This window comes from Canis lupus, chromosome 19 (assembly GCF_048164855.1).
Source record: "Canis lupus baileyi chromosome 19, mCanLup2.hap1, whole genome shotgun sequence".
Lineage (NCBI taxonomy): Eukaryota > Metazoa > Chordata > Mammalia > Carnivora > Canidae > Canis > Canis lupus.
Genome location: NC_132856.1, coordinates 43076912 through 43096307, shown reverse-complemented (window position 1 = coordinate 43096307; position 19396 = coordinate 43076912). Strand labels below are relative to the sequence as shown.

General features: G+C 45.0%; 1 protein-coding gene across 1 annotated transcript in view; it reads right to left on the bottom strand.

The window, feature by feature from the left end:
* Positions 1-19396, bottom strand: part of SCAP (SREBF chaperone) — a 67496-nt gene that overhangs the window by 23277 nt on the left and 24823 nt on the right. The window contains exon 2 of the mRNA XM_072786429.1: positions 11068-11277. Coding sequence (XP_072642530.1) covers positions 11068-11189 — 122 coding nt within the window. The 5' untranslated portion in view covers positions 11190-11277. The remainder of the gene's footprint in view (positions 1-11067; positions 11278-19396) is intronic.

The window sequence follows — 19396 nt, the reverse complement described above, 5'->3', positions numbered from 1 at the left end:
TCCCACCAGTAGCATAACAGGAGTTTTAACTGCTCCAGATCCCACCTCTAGATACTGTCAGGCCAATTAATCGTAACTATGTAGAGGAGGAGGAGGCAGTGATGTCTCTCTATGGTTTCAATGTTCAACAATGTTGAAAATTCTTTTGCATACTTGTTGGCCATTTGGATGTATTCTCTTTTTTTTTTTTTTAAAGATTTATTTATTTATTTATGATAGGCATAGAGAGAAAGAGAGGCAGAAATTCAGGAGGGAGAAGCAGGCTCCATGCCGGGAGCCTGACACGGCACTCGATTCCGGGACTCCAGGATCGTGCCCTGGGCCAAAGGCAGGCGCCAAACCGCTGAGCCACCCAGGGATCCCCCTGGATGTATTCCCTTTTGTGAAGCCCCTCTTCAACTCTTTCGACCATTTTTCCCCCTAGATATGAGTACTGAGTCTTCTTCACAGCTACACATTTTCCTCCTAGTAGTACTACATTCACAGCACCCCATCAGACTTGGTGTATTGTGTTTCTGTTTCTGTCCTCAATTCAAGGTATTTCCTAATTTCCCTTCTGGTTTCTTGGCTCACTGGTTGTTTTAGAACGTATTGTTTAACTTCCATTTATCTGTGGATTTTCCAGTTTTTCTCCTAGTATTTTTTGTTTCATCCTACTGTGATTGAGAAAGACATTTTATATGATTTTGGTCTTCTTTCATTTATTAAGACTTGCTTGTGGCCTAACACATGGTCTCTATCCTGGAGAATGTTCTATAAACACTTAGGAAGAATGTCAATCTCGGGCAGCCCGGGTGGCTCAGTGGTTTAGCGCCACCTTCAGCCCAGGGTGTGATCCTGGAGACCAGGGATCGAGTCCCACGTCGGGCTCCCTGCATGGAGCCTGCTTCTCCCTCTGCCTGTGTCTGTGCCTCTCTCTCTCTCTCATATGAATAAATAAAAACTAAAAAAAAAAAAAAAAAAAAAAAAAAGAAGAAGAATGTCAATCTTGCCATTGCTGGGTGTTCTCTACATGTCTGTTAGGTCTAGCTAGTAGACAGTTTGTTCAAGTCCATCTTCTTATCATCTTTTTGGTTTTCGTAGCCAATACTGAAAGTGCAGTATTCAAATACCCAACTATAACTATGGATTTCTCAATTTCACATTTCAATTCTGCTCATTTTTGCTTCATATATTTTGGGGCTCTATTGTTAGGGGTGGGTGTGTGTGTGTGTGTGTGTGTGTGTGTGTGTGTGTTTATAACTGTCATGCATTCTTGCTGTATTAAAGCATTTTTTAAAATATTTAAAAAATATTTAAGATTTTTTATTTATTTATTCGAGAGAGAGAGAGACAGAGACACAGGCAGAGGGAGAAGCAGGCTCCATGCAGGGAGGCCGACGTGGGACTCGATCCTGGGACTCCAGGATCATGCCCTGGACCAAAGGCAGGCGCTGAACCACTGACCCACCCAGGCATCCCAGTTTCAATACTATCTAAACACTGTCTCTATAGAACTCTGTCTCTCCTCTTTTGTACTGTTATTGCTACAGATTACAATTTATTTTTTTTAAGATTTATTTATTTACTTACGAGAGACACAGAAAGACAGAGGGAGAAGCAGGCTCCTTGTAGGGAGCCCGATGTGGGACTCGATCCCAGATCCTGGGATCACGCCCTGAGCTGAAGGCAGATGCTCAACTGCTGAGCCACCTAGATGTCCTAAGGATTACAATTTGTACACTGAATGCCCATCACCAAATATTTAAAAATTATTGTTCAATGCACTTGCTTTTAACTCACAAAAGACAAAGATGTTACAAACCAAAGTATACAAGTCTGGTTACTTTTACTAGTGTTATTTTTAATGATGGTTTCAAAGTACTGTCTAGTATCCCTTTATTTCGGCCTGAAGGCTGAACAAATCCCCTCAGCTTTTATCTGGAAAGATCTCAATTTCTCCTTCATTACCAAAGAATCATTTTGTAGAATACAGGAATCTTGGTTGAGTTTTTTTTTCATTCAAAACTTTAAATAGGGATCCCTGGGTGGCGCAGTGGTTTGGCGCCTGCCTTTGGCCCGGGGCGCGATCCTGGAGACCCGGGATCGAATCCCACATCGGGCTCCCAGCATGGAGCCTGCTTCTCCCTCTGCCTGTGTCTCTGCCTCTCTCTTTGTGACTATCATGAATAAATAAATAAAATCTTTAAAAAAAAAAAAAAACTTTAAATGTTATCCCATAGCCTTCTGGGCTCCATGGTTTCTGAGGAGAAGAAATAAGCTGTCACTCAAACTGACAGTCCCTTCTATATGAACAGTTGCTCTTCTCTTGCTGCTTTCAAAAGCTAAGGTTCAACTGTTTGAAGGCAGGTGTCAAGGGCTGACTCCAGACTTAGCTAAGGTTGTGCTATGGAAAGCTTTGTACAACACATGGGCTGAGCCCTGGGCTCTTGGTGTGCAGCACAGCCTTAGGACCCAGAGCTAATGCTGATGGGAAAGCAGGCAGTATTTTTACATCCACATTCACTTTCCACACTAGAGCTGCTCAAACACTGACTGAACTAAAGGCAGCTGGTTTCTCAAACGGTGATTTAAAACATCTGTGAAGGGCAGCCCGGGTGGCTCAGCAGTTTAGCGCCACCATCAGCCCAGGGCGTGATCCTGGAGACCCAGGATCAAGTCCCACGTCGGGCTTCCCGCATGGAGTCTGCTTCTCCCTCTGCCTGTGTCTCTGCCTCTCTCTCTCTCTCTGTGTGTCTCTCATGAATAAATAAATAAAATGTTAAAAAAAAAATCTGTGAATTCCAGGAATCTAAACACTGCAGCAGGAAAAGAAAGGACAGGATACTTCAGAGCATCCAACTTTCTTAGGATAAAGGCTCTTGGGAAAATGTCCACAGGCCTTGAAATCCTTCAAAAGGTTCCTAGTCCTTCTCCAACCTTGCCCTGGAGCCACACAATTGCTCTTTTGCTGCTGAGGCTCTGCTCCTACTGGAACATGCTTGCCCATGCTTTTCCTAGATAACTCATCTTTGAAGCCTCAGTTGTAGTACCACTTGCCCCCAGAAGTCTGTCCCTTTCCCCAAAGTGTGGTTTGGGAGCCCTCCTCCTGTGAGCTACCCAAGTGCCCCATACTCATCCCAACCTGGTTCTTATCACTGACAGTGAACCCGTTTCTGTCCCTGTACCAGTAATGGTTTCTCTCACTGAGTACCTATGGGCCAGGCACCAATCCCAATGCCTTCCATCTATTTGCACATTTAAAAGCCCTACCACAACCCAATGAAACACACAAAAACTATAGCTCACTAGGAAGTGACAAAACCAGTATGTCAACACAGGCAGTCTGGCACCAGAGTCTGTGCTCTTAACATCACACTCTAATACCTAGTATTGCATTTGTTTTGTTAAAAAAAATTTAAACAACCATATATTCTTCTTAACATAGGCAAAGAAAAACACCAAAAAAAAAAGACTCTACAAAATTACAAAATGCGAGGTCATAAACACCATCCATGGCTACCAAATTCTAGCCAAAAGGAAAGCTTGGAAGAAAAGTGTCAGGCAACTTTGAGAAGTAAAAACACTCACTTTTCCAAGGTTAGAAAACAGACTAGAGGAGCAGCCTAGGTGGCTTAGCGGTTTAGCGCCGCCTTCGGCCTAGGGTGTGATCCTGGAGTCCCAGGATCCAATCCCACGTCAGGCTCCCTGTATGGAGCCTGCTTCTCCCTCTGCCTGTGTCTCTGCCTCTCTCTCTCTCTCTCTCTCTCTGTCTCTCATGAATAAAAAAAAAAAATCTTTAAAAAAAAAGAAAAAACAGACTAGAGACTTGTAAAGAAACTGGGGATTTCTACCACTACCCCCATGTTGCTTCCGCAAAACCCATTTCTAAGGCCAGATTATATCTTGGCTTACCCTGATCTTACAGGGGTAAAGGAAATTAACCAGGGCTCTAAACCTCCCCTGCCTTTCCTGTCTCAGCTCCACCCATCCAGCTGCTCAGGCCAAGCACTTTGATCTTGACTCCTTTTTTTCTCATACTCCACATCTGGTCCTCAGATAATCCTGAGGGTTCTACCTTCAAAATATAGCCAGACACTGCCACGTCTCACCTCCTCCAGGCCTTCTGCTTAAACTAAGCAATCATCAACTCTCACCTGGAGCAATGCACTAGCCCAGCAAGACTACTTCTACCTCTGGTATCACTTATCTCTTAATCAAGTATAGAACTGAAATCCCAAATCCCCACCACCACCCAGCCCACACACTTTCTGCTACCACACCTGTCCAGCCTGCTCCCCAAATGTGGCCATCCAACTCATCCCCAGAGAGGCTGCTGGTGCCCTCCCCTTACTTCCTCTGTTCTTCTGGGCATGCTGGCTCAATTTCCAACTGCTAGCACTTGCATCTCTTTCCCTGAAATTGTTCTATTGCTGTTGGAGGCCTCTCTCCCTAGGTTGTGGGAACTGATACTAGCTGGAGGCAGCCCTCAACCAGTGGTTGATGCTGTTGTATAGATCAGGGTTGGCAAACTACAGCCTATGGCCCATTTCTGTGTGGTCTGGGAGCTAAGAATGGTTTTTACATATTTAAAAGGCTATTTGTTTTTTTGATTGATTGTTTTTTTAAAATATTTTATTTATTTATTCATGAGAGACACAGAGAGAGAGAGAGGCAGAATCACAGGCAGAAGGAGAAGCAGGCTTCATGCAGGGAGCCCGACGTGGGACTCGATCCCAAGTCTCCAGGATCAGGCCCTGGGCTGAAGGCGGCGTTAAACCGCTGAACCACCCGGGCTGCCCCTTAAAAGGTTATTTGAAACAAATAAATGTGGGTGCCTGGGTGGCTCAGCCAGGTAAGTATCTGCCTTTGGCTCAGGTCATGATCCCAGGGTTCTGGGATGGAAACCCACATCAGCTACCTGCTCAGCAGGGAGCCTGCTTCTCCCTCTCCCTCTGCTCCTCCCTCCTGCTCGTGCTTTCTCTCTCTCTCTCAGATGGATAAATAAAATCTTAAAACAACAAAAAAAGGAATGCCTGGGTGGCTCAGTGGTTGAGCATCTCCCTTTAGCTCAGGTAGTGTTCTGCGGTCCTGGGATCAAGCCCTGCATCGGGCTCCGCAGAGGGAGCCTGCTTTTTCCTCCGCCTATGTCTTTGCATTTCTGTCTCTCATGAATAAATAAAATCTTTAAAAAACAAACAAACACAAAGAAAAATACATGACAGAGACCGTATGTGTCCTTACTATCTGGTGCTTAAGGGAAAGAGTCTGCTGATCCCCAGCACAGACTGTCCAACTCCCCCACATGCAGGTGGGGAGCTCTGAGATGGACGTCCTACATCGTTTCTCACCACTCCCCAGTGAGATTACACAGCTGCCTGCGGTGGGAACTTGCTGCCTGATACTCCTTCTTTCCCAGCTCACTGTTCCACCTTCTGCCAGTGCTCATTTCATCTCACACACAAGCTACATGTACTCAAATCCTTGTCTTAGGGGAGTACAAAACAAAACGCTCCCCCTGCCCTCCAAATGCCAACCAAATTCCTGCTTCTCCTTCAAGGCGATACTGCCTCTTTACTCCTCTGTCCTTAAGCAGGTAGGTACCTCTCCTCTGTGCTATGGCAGCAGGCTGATCCAGAGACCTGTACTCATCTGCATGATCAGATGAAAAATGTAGGTAGGGGACATGCCATTTTAGTTTCTGCATCCCCAATACTAGGCACGTGGAAGATGTTCAAGATTATTTATCTACCAGATGGTCCACACAAGGCTGCCTTCATGGGTATGCAATCCATATTGCCACACAGGACCCCATGCTGAGTCCCAGTGCTTGGGGTTTAATGTTCTTCAGTAGCAGTATGGAAATTCTTAATACATTTATCTTTAAACTTGTGTTTTGAAGTCCATTACAATGGAATGTGTGTTGAGGGTACAGGCTGTAGTTTCACCCATGGCCCCTCCTCCCTGGGACAGGTTCTTGACCACCACCAGCTCCTCTGCCCCCTCACATCCCAGGACCTGGCTTTGCCCTCCCTATACACATAGGGATATGCTGCTGCCCTCTGGTAGGCACCTGAATGTAAAAACAAGGAGGAGGGAGCTGGGTTCAGATGTGCACACTCTGTTGTGTCCTAGGGCAGGGTGAGGCATTGGCCATCCAGTAGCCCAGACTGGCAGCACCATAGCACATCTAGTGGGTTTTGGCTGGGGACTTTCACCCACTGACATGCAAGTATATTTAGGACCTTTAATGGTCCTTTCCCCTTCTTGACCAAGCAGCCCTGCACTGTCCTGTTGCTTGGGTCCCACAATTACGGGAATGCTCCTGGCTCTAGTCTTGTCCCTTTTCACTCCCAGTCATCAGGGACAGGGGTTCAGGAGATGCTGAAGACAAGATGGAAACAGCAGCCACAGAAATGACACTAGGAGATATCGCCTGAGGCACCTTTCTGGAGACATCAGGGTGGGAGAGGTTTTCTCTCTTCTCTTCTCAGGGGAAAATAGTACAAGACTAGGGATAGGGTAGTCAAACACTAGAAGGTGGTATTTCTGAAATCTCCTGCTTTCTTTTGTGTTTGAGGAAATCTTGGGTGGTAAAGGAGTCTTTGATCTCCCACAGGCATTTCAGAGCTTTTCCAGAGCTTGTTTGTGAAGCCAGGAGTAACTTTTGCTGGGGGGGCTCGGCTTTGGTATACTGGACAGGCCAGCATCCTGGAGCAGCTGTAGGAGCTGGTCCCTTGGGCTCTGAGGTGTAGGCTTCAGGGCAGAGCTCAGTAGTGCTTTGGGACTCATTCTCAGCTATCTAGCCTACCTCTTCAGAACACAGTTGCAGACAGGGCTTCAATTACTTAGATTTCTTTATTGTCCACGAAGAGAATATAAATGTGTTTAGAGCTGCCACACAGGCATAGAAAAAAGAAGCCTTTAACACAAGCCCCTGTGTGCACAACCCCCCAAGAAGCCATGGTGATCTGGGGAATTTCAAGATGTGGGCAGACTCGGGGAGAGGCTAACAGGCAGAAGTCACTGCACCAGAGATGTGCAGCCTTAGCCTGAAGGTACTGTCCCTCCAGAGAAAATGGAAGAGGAAAGGAGCCAAGCCTTCTCTGGAATACCCACACAGGCTGCATAATTACCATCCTTCATGAGGTTTAGAATGCCCTCGTTGTGATTTAACTTGCTCTCCAAGTTAAAATCATCGTCTTTGGCCATGAGCAACAGGTTGTAGAATCAAGAAGGGACCCAAAGACCTTCAGGCTAAGGTCTGACCTGCACACAGGCAGGCCAGTAGCCTGGCACCCAAGCAGTCTTTCTTCATCCCACGGTACACCCACCATACAACTCCGCCTGGGAGCAGCAGTGCCCTCCGCCTCACTGGGCTGCTGCTGGGGTGCACCTCAGGTGGCCTAACCTCTGGGAAATGTGAAGACACCTCTTGCCACAGTGCCTGTGTGCTACAAGTTTCATCAGCTCTCCCGAGGAAAGAGCATTCACTGACAAACAGAGCTGACAAACAGGTCTATGGCTCAGGTGGCTGCTAGGTCTGGACAGGGATATGGAGTGCAGGAATCCTTTGGGTTCAAGCTGCACAAGTACCTCATTCCAGGAACAATAAGATGTAAGCAACTAAGTAGAATGTGGATATCTAACAAAACTACTAAAAGCTGTCTGTGATCCACACTTGGTTTTCTGTAGGCAACCTGAGGTCTGAACAAAAGTGGGGAAGACCCTGCTCTGGACAGAGAACCTTCTCAGGTTAAAGAGGAGAGGAAGGCTTGTGCCCTAGGTCCCCAATATCTGGTCTCTTAGACAAAAAGGCCCAGAATCTGTGGATTCTCTGATATAAACTTTGTCATTTTAAGAGGCTGACAGGCTTCATTGATCTGGCCTTGGATAATTTTCCCTAAGCCAATCAGATTTTAAGAAAAGTTGTTAAAAAACTCCTTTGAGATGACACGACAAGATGCTGGTTTGAGAAAGTAAGCACACAGCACTAACGATGAGAGTACATAAGACTGGTTTTCCTCTTCAAAGAAAAACCTTGTGACTACAAAGACATGAGAAGACTGTAGTGCCATCAAAGAGGGCGGGACCAGAAGAGGCAGCAGGTTCTCAGTGGGGCTCCCCGGGACACTGCCCTCCCTGCCCCTCTGCTGAGTGAGCTGATGGCCATAGCCATATACAGGACAGGGGGAGAGGAAGATGGCACTTATTCTTCCTGCAGGGTTTGGCTCAGAGCTTCCCCCGCCACCACCCACCACCTCCCGCTGCCCTGAGAAGCCTCCCTGACATTGTCTCCTTTTGCACCAAGGCCAGGTCACAGCTGCTGGGCACAATATCCAATGGCCCTGCAACCGCCTGTTTCGGGCCCAGACCCGCTTCTGAGAAGGATGATATGTACACCACTGGTCTGGCACGGTGCCTGGCATAGATTATTGTCACCTTTATTAAAGTGCTATGAAACTCAACTTTGTGCTCTCTCAATTTCCATTACACAAAGCGACTGCCTCAAAAAGCCTCTATGCTCTCTGTCTAGGCACAGCCTGCTGGGCCCTGCTCCTGGCCCAAATCAGCTGAGACCATCTCTCTTAGGTTTCCTGTTCAGGGAGCAAACTCCTTGCAATTAAAGCTATTGGCACTATGTGGTATTCTTCAAAAAGTTCCCATCACTTTGCTGAAGTGGAGAAAGTACAGGGCTTTCCTCAAGGACCTGTTGGTTGAAACACCACTTACCACTTACCAGCTCTCCATGCTAGTTTCATCATCTTTAAAAAAACTAGGACATAACCACCCCCTCCAAGGATGTCAGGCATCAAACAGAACAGTATGTGTGAGGAGGAAGCACCTGAGGACCCAGGAAGCCAGGGGTCAGTGAAGACCTGTTTTCCGTGCCTTCCCAATGGCCCAGTCCTACCCTGAGCCTCGTCCACCCCTTTCCTGGGACTGATGTTCAGCCAGGAGCACCTGTGCGATATAAGGCAGGCTTGGCTGCATCTGGACTGTGCTGGAGGTTAAATATGGTTATCATCACATCTGTCTCTTCTTCCCTTCCAGCCCATTCTAATTCACCCTGAGTCAAGAAGGGATCCTCCAAACTTGAGACCTTAGCCATCTCCTAAGGTTTTCATACCAGAGGCCCTCACCAGAGGCCATTGGATGGTCATTAATCCAAGGACCATCTGTTCTGAAACACTTGTGTAACAGCAAATTATTCATTCAAAGGTAAAGCCCAACTGCACCCAAGCAGCTGCTACATGTATCCCATATCCGAGGTTCAGGAAGCTGCCTGGTCTCAGCTGGCGACACCCACTCCCCAGAAGATGAATAGCAAACAGGAAACATCCTTTCCTTTTCCTGTAACTAGAGTTATCTTTGTGGAAGGAGAATCACAACTACCACCTCTCCAATTCAAACTGTCCACACAGCATACAAGTTTATTTCAAGGTACTCATCCATCAAGTATTTCTTACCACCTTCCCATGTGCTGAGGTGGGTACAAAGAGGCCACTGAGGAACTGAGAATGTAGTGGAGAGGAAGTTCAGTCCCCCCACCCTCAACAGAAGGCCATACCAGTGATAATAAACACGAGCATCTCCATGAGCTGCTGCTCTATAAATCAGAATAAAAGAGAAAACACTTTTAGCTGAGACACAGTAGAGTTTCAGGGATATTTTCAAGAAAGACAGTCTAGTGGTTCTGGGCACGTGATCCCAGGCCTGGAGACTCTGTTTGATATACAAATTCTTGGGCCTATCCCAGACCTAATGAATGAGAAACTCTGGGGGTAGGCCCAGCAGTCCGTGTTGTGCGGTGTCTCCAGGTGATTCTGTTGCTAGCTCAGGTTTGAGAACCACTGACTTATTACATATATCAGGCCTAGAAAAGTGTGATTTTGAAGGACAGAGATGACTTTTAAAAAGTATGATCTTGAGAGATTTTGAAAGATAATTAACTTAGAGAAAAAAACAAACGCAAGAGCTGGGTTCTACTAATATATCTCCTATAGGATGTAGCCATGTCTTATCTTTTACAACACAATTTAGCAAAATTTAAACATCAGTACAAATACACTGAGCCAAAGCAAGGACGGTCAGGGTGACAGAGTGCCATGAGGGCAGGCACCAGAATCCCTAGGCCTAGACTGAAAGTCCAGTGTCCCTGCTTACTATGTAGATCACACAAGGCTCCAATCCTCCATTCTCCTTCAGTTAAATGGAAATATAACTGGACTGTTTCCCAAGATTATTATGAGGACTGATGAGATTAATTATATGCCTGAAGCACTCAGCAGGAAATTCTCGAGATACTCATCTTTCTTAGTCCTAATTAGAGAAGAACTTGGAAGTGTTAACAACTCAACAGTGAGCTCAGTCCTGAACCACCTCCTTCCAGCACTGAATACATCTAACAAACTTCAGATGTACAAAGAATGTGGAAACCAGAATGCTTTCCAGAGGCAAGGATAACACAGTGGGCTCTTTTCATGGCTGTTAGTGTTTTGGAGCCAAAAACGGCCGTCAGATAGCCTCTTACACCAAGCCTGCCCTTTTACAATGTCATCGTCGGCCATAGCCTCATGAAGTCCTCTAACAGACAGACAGACATGACCCGAAGGCAGCTACAGCAGGCACAACCACAGGCCCCAAGAATCAGCAAGAAGTCAGAAAGAGGCTCCTGGTGAACACAAGGAAATGACCAGAGAGCAGAGAACTTGGGTGAGCCTGCATGAGGGTGTCCAAAGAATTGTTCCAATGGATTTTGTTTTACAACACTTAAGTGCTGTCATCCAGGTACCAAATGAAACTGTCAACTTTTGAGAAGGAATATTTAAAAATCATGCCTTTCAATTATCTTGCAGTTTCTTAGAAGCATCTAAACATTATTCTGAAATAGATTCCTAGTGACGTGGACAAATCTGCTGACTCTCTAAGTTGGGGGCAGCCTTGGCTCAGCAGCTCCAGTGAGCCTCCAGTTCCACTGTGTAAGAAGTATACACAGTCTGAGAGTTACAGAGTAGTCAGGATTAGGAAGCCTACTGTCCCAACACAGTGGCCCACCAAATCCAGGGCAACTCAGAAGAACCATACCAGCAGGCTAAGATGCAGAGCCCCGTGAAGAGGATGATAGGGATGGGGTAGGATGCGCAGAGCAGCCCATGGTTGTAGAAGGCCTGAGATATCTTCTCACGAAGCCTTTCAGTCAGGGTCATCCTCAGTTGAAGTCACCTTGCTGCCATCCCGGAAAGTGACCATGGATCAGCCTGGTGTGCGCTGGACAGCACCGACAGTGGACACCATCTGCAGGGAAAAAATTCAATGAGTGCTGGTTCTGCACCCTGGGGCTGCTGGGGAAGGCAGCTGTGATGTGTGGCTGGTGATGTGATTCAGGATGCCTACAGGCAAGATCTGGAGCCATCACCCCCCCCCAACACACACACACACACACACACACACACACACACACACACCTCTCTCTGGTCAGCTCTTAGTTTCTGTGGGCAGTTTTTCAGTCTAACCAAAAAGGCCAAAAACTGCCCCTCCAGCACTGATAACACACTCTTAACCCTCTTCCATACAGACATTTTTTTTTCTTTTTTTCTTTTTAAGATTTGAGAGAGAGAGCAAGCATGCACATGAAAGAGAGAGAGCATGGGCGTGGGGAGGGATGGAGAGAGAAAAGCAGACTCCTCACCAAGCGGGGAGCCAGATGCAGGGCTCAATCCCTGTACCCCAGGATCGCAACCTGAGCTGAAGAGAGACACCTGATGAAGCCACCAGGCACCCCCATGCAGGCATTTTTCAAAGACCACTCCCTCAAGTGGGCACTGTTCCCACAGGTGGCACAAGAAAGCACACCTGAGTGACAGACATCCCTGTCAGCTGCTCCTTGATAGAGGGGCTTTCTGGGCCTCCTCCCCATCTTTCTCTGGGCACAGGCCAGATGGACAGAGATCCTTGGGGAAAGACTTTACACAGGGCTGATGCTTCAAAAAACACAGTCTTGCACAGTGTTTCATTGGTAAAGAATGTTCAGTGGAGTCAGCCTCTAACATACAAACAGCCAAAAAGCCCCGGCCTCTGACAGAAAACAAATTTCAGCATGGCAGCAGCATCAGGTGGAAGCTATTGTTCCTGAAGAGGTAGCTGTTCCAGGGACGCAACCATGCTGCAGCCTGCTCAGCACCTGTGTCCTTCATGGCGCAGAGGAGCCTCCTCTTTCCCTAGGACTGGGCCTGGACAGGCTGTCAGCCCAGATGCTCCTCCCTGACGTACACCAGGCCAGTTGGGCCTCTGTCCCTGGACTTGGACTTCTAAGAGAAAGAAGCAGGAAGTGGATGTAGTGGAGCTTATTCAACTCCAAGAGGTTCCTGCTCCCAAGATCATGGCTCCTCTGACGCCAGCCCTTTCTGAAGACAAGGCTCGGCAGCTTTTCCTTCAGCCTGTGAGCCATCCCATATCCTTCCAATAAATCCTCTTTCCGCTGGTGTCAGCCAAAAGTAACTTCTGTTGCTTCCAAGTAGAAAACCTTAAACCAATAAAATCAGAATAGAAAACTCTAGCAGAAGGCCCTGGAATCTAGAATTCCCTTCCTCACTGAACTTGCCAATATTACCCATATATAAACCCACTTTTCCTGCTCCATGTTGCTGTTTTCTTTGGTCTGTGTTACAGGGAACGTGCCGGGAGTTTTGTCTTGGCTTGATCAGGCTCACTGATGGAAACCTAGGCCAAAGAAGAAACTCTTCAGCAGCATCAAGACCAGAAAGAAGCAAAAGGAGTCACAGCACAGCCAATTCACAGATGTATGTATGGCTACCACTCCTTCTACCACCTTCCTGGAAACACAAGCATTCAGTGCATATGCAATTTTCTGGTCCAGCAGCCTACTAAGGAAACACAAAGAACCCTCTGGGGGTCAACTCAACAGGCTACTGACAGAGGAGCCAGCAGGTGGCAGGTCCAGCCAGCATAGGAGTTTGTGGCAGCTCAACCATTCATAAGGCTTGCCCAGAGCATGGCAGGTTAAAGAGGTCTCTAGTAGAGCACCCACAGCGGGCAACTCGCAATAGTGCTCCACCCAAAGTACACAAGGACTCTGGGAGGCAATGTTTCTGCTCCTGTGCCCTGGCTCTCCATCCTGCCCCAGGGGTGTGGGTAGGGAAACAAACACTAATGAGATGTACACCTGCAGGGAGAGAGACACTATCACAAGGATCCCTGAAGACTGAGGCCATAAACCAACTGTGCCTCTTCCAAGCTCAGTCCTCTGACAAGTCTCACAACATTTCCCTTAAGTGTTGCAAAACTAAGCCCTCCAGAAAATTGATTTTGTAATCCCAATCTCCTTCTCTACCTCCTCTGCACACACACTGGCAATACAGGAGGGGGAGGAGCCCCACCTTTGTAGTCCAGCTCTTATAAGTGGAACTAAGGAGAGGAGAAAAGAACTAACTTGCGGTTTGCAGCAAGCACAACTTTTTCTGACATGATCTTAATTTCAGCTTCCTCTGATCTTAATATTATCAGTTATACTAATATTAACAGCACCTGGAAAACAAAGCAAAAAAAAAATCCCAAATTCTAGTTTATTACACAATCAACCCACCTGAACCGTCCAAAAGGAGACATTATTCATCTCTACTGTACACATTTTACTGCGAAGCTACTCCAAAGCAAAATTTACACAACTTAATCCAAAAACCTGTTTTTCTTACATTGCCCCATACTTATAGGTTTCTTCAGATCAAAATCCACAGCTCTGCTTCCTGAATTTAAAGAGACACAACAGGGCAGCCCAGGTGGCTCAGTGGTTTTAGCGCCACCTTCAGCCCAGGGTGTGATCCTGGAGACCCAGGATTGAGTCCCACGTCAGGCTCCCTGCATGGAGCCTGCTTCTTCCTCTGCCTGTGTCTCTGCCTCTCTCTCTGTCTCTCATGAATAAGTAAGAAAAATATTTAAAAAAAAAATAAAAAGACACAACATGTGGAAAGGATGAAGGCCTGGGAGGCCTAAGTGGACATTACATAAAAATGTAGATAATCCTGCCACCTGCCTTTGTGGGAGACCCCATTATAAGCAAAAGCAAAGAAGAGGGGATCCCTGGGTGGCTCAGCAGTTTAGCACCTGCCTTTGGCCCAGGGCACGATCCTGAAGTCCCGGGATAGAGTCCCACATTGGGCTCCCGGCATGGATCCTGCTTCTCCCTCTGCCTGTGACACACACTGCCTCTCTCTCTCTCTATGTCTATCATAAATAAATAAATAATTCTTAAAAAAAAAAAAAAAGCAAAGAAGATTGTTAGTAGACACCTAAATTATTGACCTGCCCACATAAAGAAAAAAACTCCTAGAACCAGTCAGAACAGCCTGAGAAATTCTATAGAGGACAAGCCCAGATCAAACCAGACACTCTGGCTCAGAAAATAAAGGGCACTAGGAATGGAATGTGTCTGTGAGGAGAGACTAAGGAGGCGGCTCATCCTACTTTGTCATCAGCTTGCTTGAGGTGCCCACAGTTCTGAATCAGCCTCAGATGAGAAAATACATAAAATACATACAAAACTTCAGAAAAATCCAAATATATACAACATATTATCATAAGACTTAAAAAAAAGAAAAAAAAAGACTTAAAAAAAAAGAGATTATCTTTTTGTGCCTATATTCACCAAACATTCAACATTTAAAATCCTCTTCAACCGGATGCCTGGGCGGCTCAGTGGTTGAGCATCCGCCTTCAGCTCACGGCGGGAACCCGGAGTTCTGGAATCCTATGGAGCCTGCTTCTCTTCCCTTGCCTATGTCTCTGCTTCTCTCTCTGTCTCTCTCATAAATAAATAAAATCTTATAAAAATAAAATAAAATTCTCTTCAACCACCTCACACATATTAAGAATCAATCAAGAAAAATAAATGTGCCAAAGACACAACAGAGGTGGGGCGGGAACAGGAAAAAAGAGGTAAAAAAACTATATAGACTACAGGCTCTGTCCCACAGCTTTCCAGGATCATTTGTTGAAAATACTCACCATCTACCCCAAGGTTCAGCCGCAATGGACCTATCATGCTTGTTTTTTTTTTTTTTTTTAAGATTTTATTTATTTATTCATGAGAGACACAGAGTGACAAGAGAGGCAGAGACACAGGCATAGGGAGAAGCAGGCTCCATGCAGGGAGCCTGACGTGGGACTTGATCCCGGGTCTTCAGGATCATGCCCTGGGCCAAAGACGGCGCTAAACTGCTGAGCCACCTGGGCTGCCCTCATGCTTGTTTTTAACCACAAAGTTTACTGACTATCCCATTTCTTTGGAATAAATGCCTAGAAGTGAAACTGCTAAGTAGTATGGTATGTTGACGTTTTCTAAGAAACTGCCAAAATATTTTCTAGAGTGCCTGTACCATTTTATATTGCCATCAGCAGCATATAATGTTCTGTTTCTTCTCATCTGCCATCATTTGGTATTTCCACTATTTTTTATTTTGGCTGTGCTAACAGGTGTGTACTGATAATTAACAGGGTCTTAAACTGTATTTCCCTAATGACTAGTTGATACTGAACATGTGCATGTCTGCCACCTGTCTGTGTATGCCTTAACATGTTACATACATGAGATCATGTCATTTGCAAGTAGAGTTAGTTTAACTGCTTCTTTTCTAATCTGGATACTTCTTTTTGTTTTTCTTATAAAACTGTCTTGGCTAGAACTTCCAGTACAATGTTGAACTGCAGTGGTGAGAATGAATCCTCAACTTATTCCTGAGTTTAGGAAGAGAACATTCAGTCTTTCACCATTAAATATGGTATTACACGGAAGTTTTTCATAGATGCCTTTACCAAGCTAAGAGAGATCCCTTCTATTCCTAGTTAAAGGTTTGTTTGTTTGTATTTTGGAGAGTTTTTTGGGGGGAGGGGGCACACAAAGGGAGAGGGAGAGAGAGAATCTGACGCAGGTTCCATGCTCAGTGCAGAGCCCAATGTGGGGCTTGATCTCACAACCCCAGGATCATGACCTGAGCCGAAATCAAGAGTCAGATGCTTAACTGACTGATGCATCCAGGCATCCTAAGAGTTTTTATTTTTAATTAGTTTTACTTTTCAAGTGGGAAATTTTAAAATCAACTCAATTTCTTTCCCTGTTTCCTGCTATTCAGATTTTCTATTTCTTCTTGGGGCACCTGGGTAGCTCAGTCAGTTAAGTGTCCTACTCTTGTTTTCAACCCAGGTCATGATCTCAGGGTTGTGAAATCAAGCCCTGCATCAGGCTCTGTGCTGGGCGTGGAGCCTGCTGGGGATTCTCTCTCTTCCTTTCCCTCTGCTGCTCTTTGTTCAAGACCCCTCTTCTCTCTCCCTCCCTAAAAAAAGAGGGAAAAATTTCTAATTTTTTTTTAATTTTTTTTTTTTTAATTTATGATAGGCACACAGTGAGAGAGAGAGAGAGGCAGAGACATAGGCAGAGGGAGAAGCAGGCTCCATGTACCGGGAGCCCGACGTGGGATTCGATCCCGGGTCTCCAGGATCGCGCCCTGGGCCAAAGGCAGGCGCTAAACCGCTGCGCCACCCAGGGATCCCGGAAAAATTTCTAATCTTATTTATTTTAGACAAAAAGATCAAGGGAGGGGGGGAGGCACCCCTCTAGATCTTCTCTAGTAAGTTTTCTTAGTTTGTATGTTTCTTAGTTTGTATGACCTGTCTGTTTCATCTAAGCTAATTTACCAGTATCATATTTACTGTTCATAGCATTTCTTTACAATCATTTCTGTTTAGGTAATTTCCCTACTTTCATCAATAATGCTAGCAATCTGGAGCACCTGGGTGGCTCAGTGGTTGAGTGTCTGCCTCTGGCTCAGGTCGTGATCCTGGAGTCCTGGGATCGAGTCCCTCTGCCTGTGTCTCTGCCTCTCTGTATCTCTCAAGAATAAATAAAGTCTTAAAAAAAAAAATTCCAGTAATCTGAATCTTATTTTCTTGGTCATTCTGGCTAAAGGCTTGCCAATTTTGTTGATCTTTTAAAAGAATCAATTTTTGGTTTGTTTCTACTCTAGTCTTTATTCTTTTCTTCCTTCTGTTTGCCTTGGGTTTATTGTGTTCTTCCTGTTCTAGTTTCTGAAAGCAGTTAATCGCTGAGGTTACTGATTTGGTATCTTTCTTCTTTCTTCATACAAGCATTTACAGCTATAAATCTCTCTCCAAATACTTTAGCTGCATCCCATAAGTTGCCATATGTTGTGATTTTTGTTTTCTCGTTTCTCTTGTGCCTTCTTCTTTGATCCATGGGGTATTCAGGAATTGCTGAGACTTCCTTATATTCTTTTGATAGGAGTCTCTGTATGATATCTTTCTTAAAAAGATTTTTAGAATTTATTCATGAAAGACAGAGAGAGAGAGAGAGAGAGAGGCAGAGACACAGGCAGAGAGAGAAGCAGGCTCCATGCAGGGAGCCCGATGTGGGACTCGATCCCAGGTCTCCAGGATTAGGCCTCCGGCCGAAGGCGGCACTAAACCACTGAGCCACCCAGGCGTCCCTGATATGTTGTTTAGAAATATTTTCTCCAACTCTGTAGCTTTTCCCACTCCCACTCTTTTTAATTCTTTCCACAAACACTTTGACAGAGTCAAAGTTTCTAATTTCGATGAAGTCTAATTTACCCATTTTTTTCTTTTATGGATCTTGCTTTACTTATCATCTATAAAATTCCTTTCACCAAGCTGTACTTCTGAAAATTTTCTGATGTTTTTCTCCTAACACTTTTTATACTTTTACATCTGAATCTATAACCATTTGAGTTACTTTTTGTATGAGATGTGAAGCATAGAAAAAAAAAAAAAAGTGTGAAGCATAGGCCTAGGTTTGTTCTTTTTCCACCCCCTCTATGGATATCGAATCGTTCCAGCACCAACTGTTGAAAGACCACCCTTCCTCCACTGAATTGCTTTGGCACATCTTAGTCTATTTGAGCTTCTGTAACAAAAATACCATGCACTGGGTGACTTAAACAACATAACATTTATCTTTCACAGTTCTGGAAGCTGGGAAATCAAAGATCAATGACCCTAGCTATTACATTTCTGGGGAGTGTCCACTTCCTGGTTCACAGATGGCCATATTCTCACTGTGTCCTCACATGGCAAAAAGGAGAATCAGAGCTCTCTGGGGTCCCTTTTATGAGGGCATGGATCCCATTCATGAGGGTTCCATCCCCATGGTCTAATCACCTCCCAAAGTTCCCCACTTTCTAGTAGCAGCCCACTGGGCTTAAGATTTTAACATGTGAATTTTGGGGAGTTACAAACATTCAGTCAAAAAGCAGTTGGCTCTACTTGCATGGATCTATTTCTGGGTTTCCTATTCTGTTCCTGTGATTTCCATGTCTATCTCTCCCCACCAATACTATAGTCTTGATTACTACAGCTATAAAATAAGCCCTGAAATAGGTACTGTGATTCCTCCCATTTAAAACTGTTTTATCTAAAGTTTTTTTTTTTTTGGTGGATTCCTTGGGATTTCTAAATGGATATGTCATCTGCAAATTTCTTCCTTTCCATACTTTCCTCCAACAGTTTTCTGTACCACTCCATCACCTCTCTTTTTGGGATTTTGGTAATATGAAAGCTAAGCTCTGTGTTATTGTTCCATAACTCCCTACAGCTCTGTGTACTCTTCTTCAGTTTAATTCCTGCTAGGTTGGATTGGTTCATTCTCACTGCTCTGTCTTCAAGTTAACAGACTCTTCAGTTACCTCCACTCTGTTACTGAGGCCATTTGATAAATTTTTAATTTAGCTTAAGTTGTAAATTTTCCAACCTTAAATATCTAATTTTCCATTTGTTTCAAGAGTGTTCACTCTTACTTCTTAAAAAGAGGTTTTAATTATATATATATATATATATTTTAAACATTTTTATTTATTTATGATAGTCACAGAGAGAGAGAGGCAGAGACATAGGCAGAGGGAGAAGCAGGCTCCATGCACTGAGAGCCCGACGTGGGATTCGATCCCGGGTCTCCAGGATCACGCCCTGGGGCAAAGGCAGGCGCCAAACCGCTGCGCCACCCAGGGATCCCATTTATTATATTTTAACTATACTTTCTACCTTAAAGTTTTTGATAATCCTAATACCTATATCGTGTCATAGTTACCATCTGTTGACTGTCCTTTCCCCTTAGGACACAGTAAGATTTTCCTCATTCTTCATATGTGGAGCAATTTTCAATTTCTGGATATTATGCTATGTTTATCTGAAATCTTGTTTAGGTGAAATGGAAAATGTTGGATTTTTGTTCATTTTAACAATTATTAACTTGATTAGGTCCAATTCCACAAGTTCCTATCCATCTTTTGTAGGCTGTGATCCAATGTAAGTGTAGTTTTCACAGCTCTTGTAGTACTATTTTGATCTGTCCCAGGCACATCACGCAGTG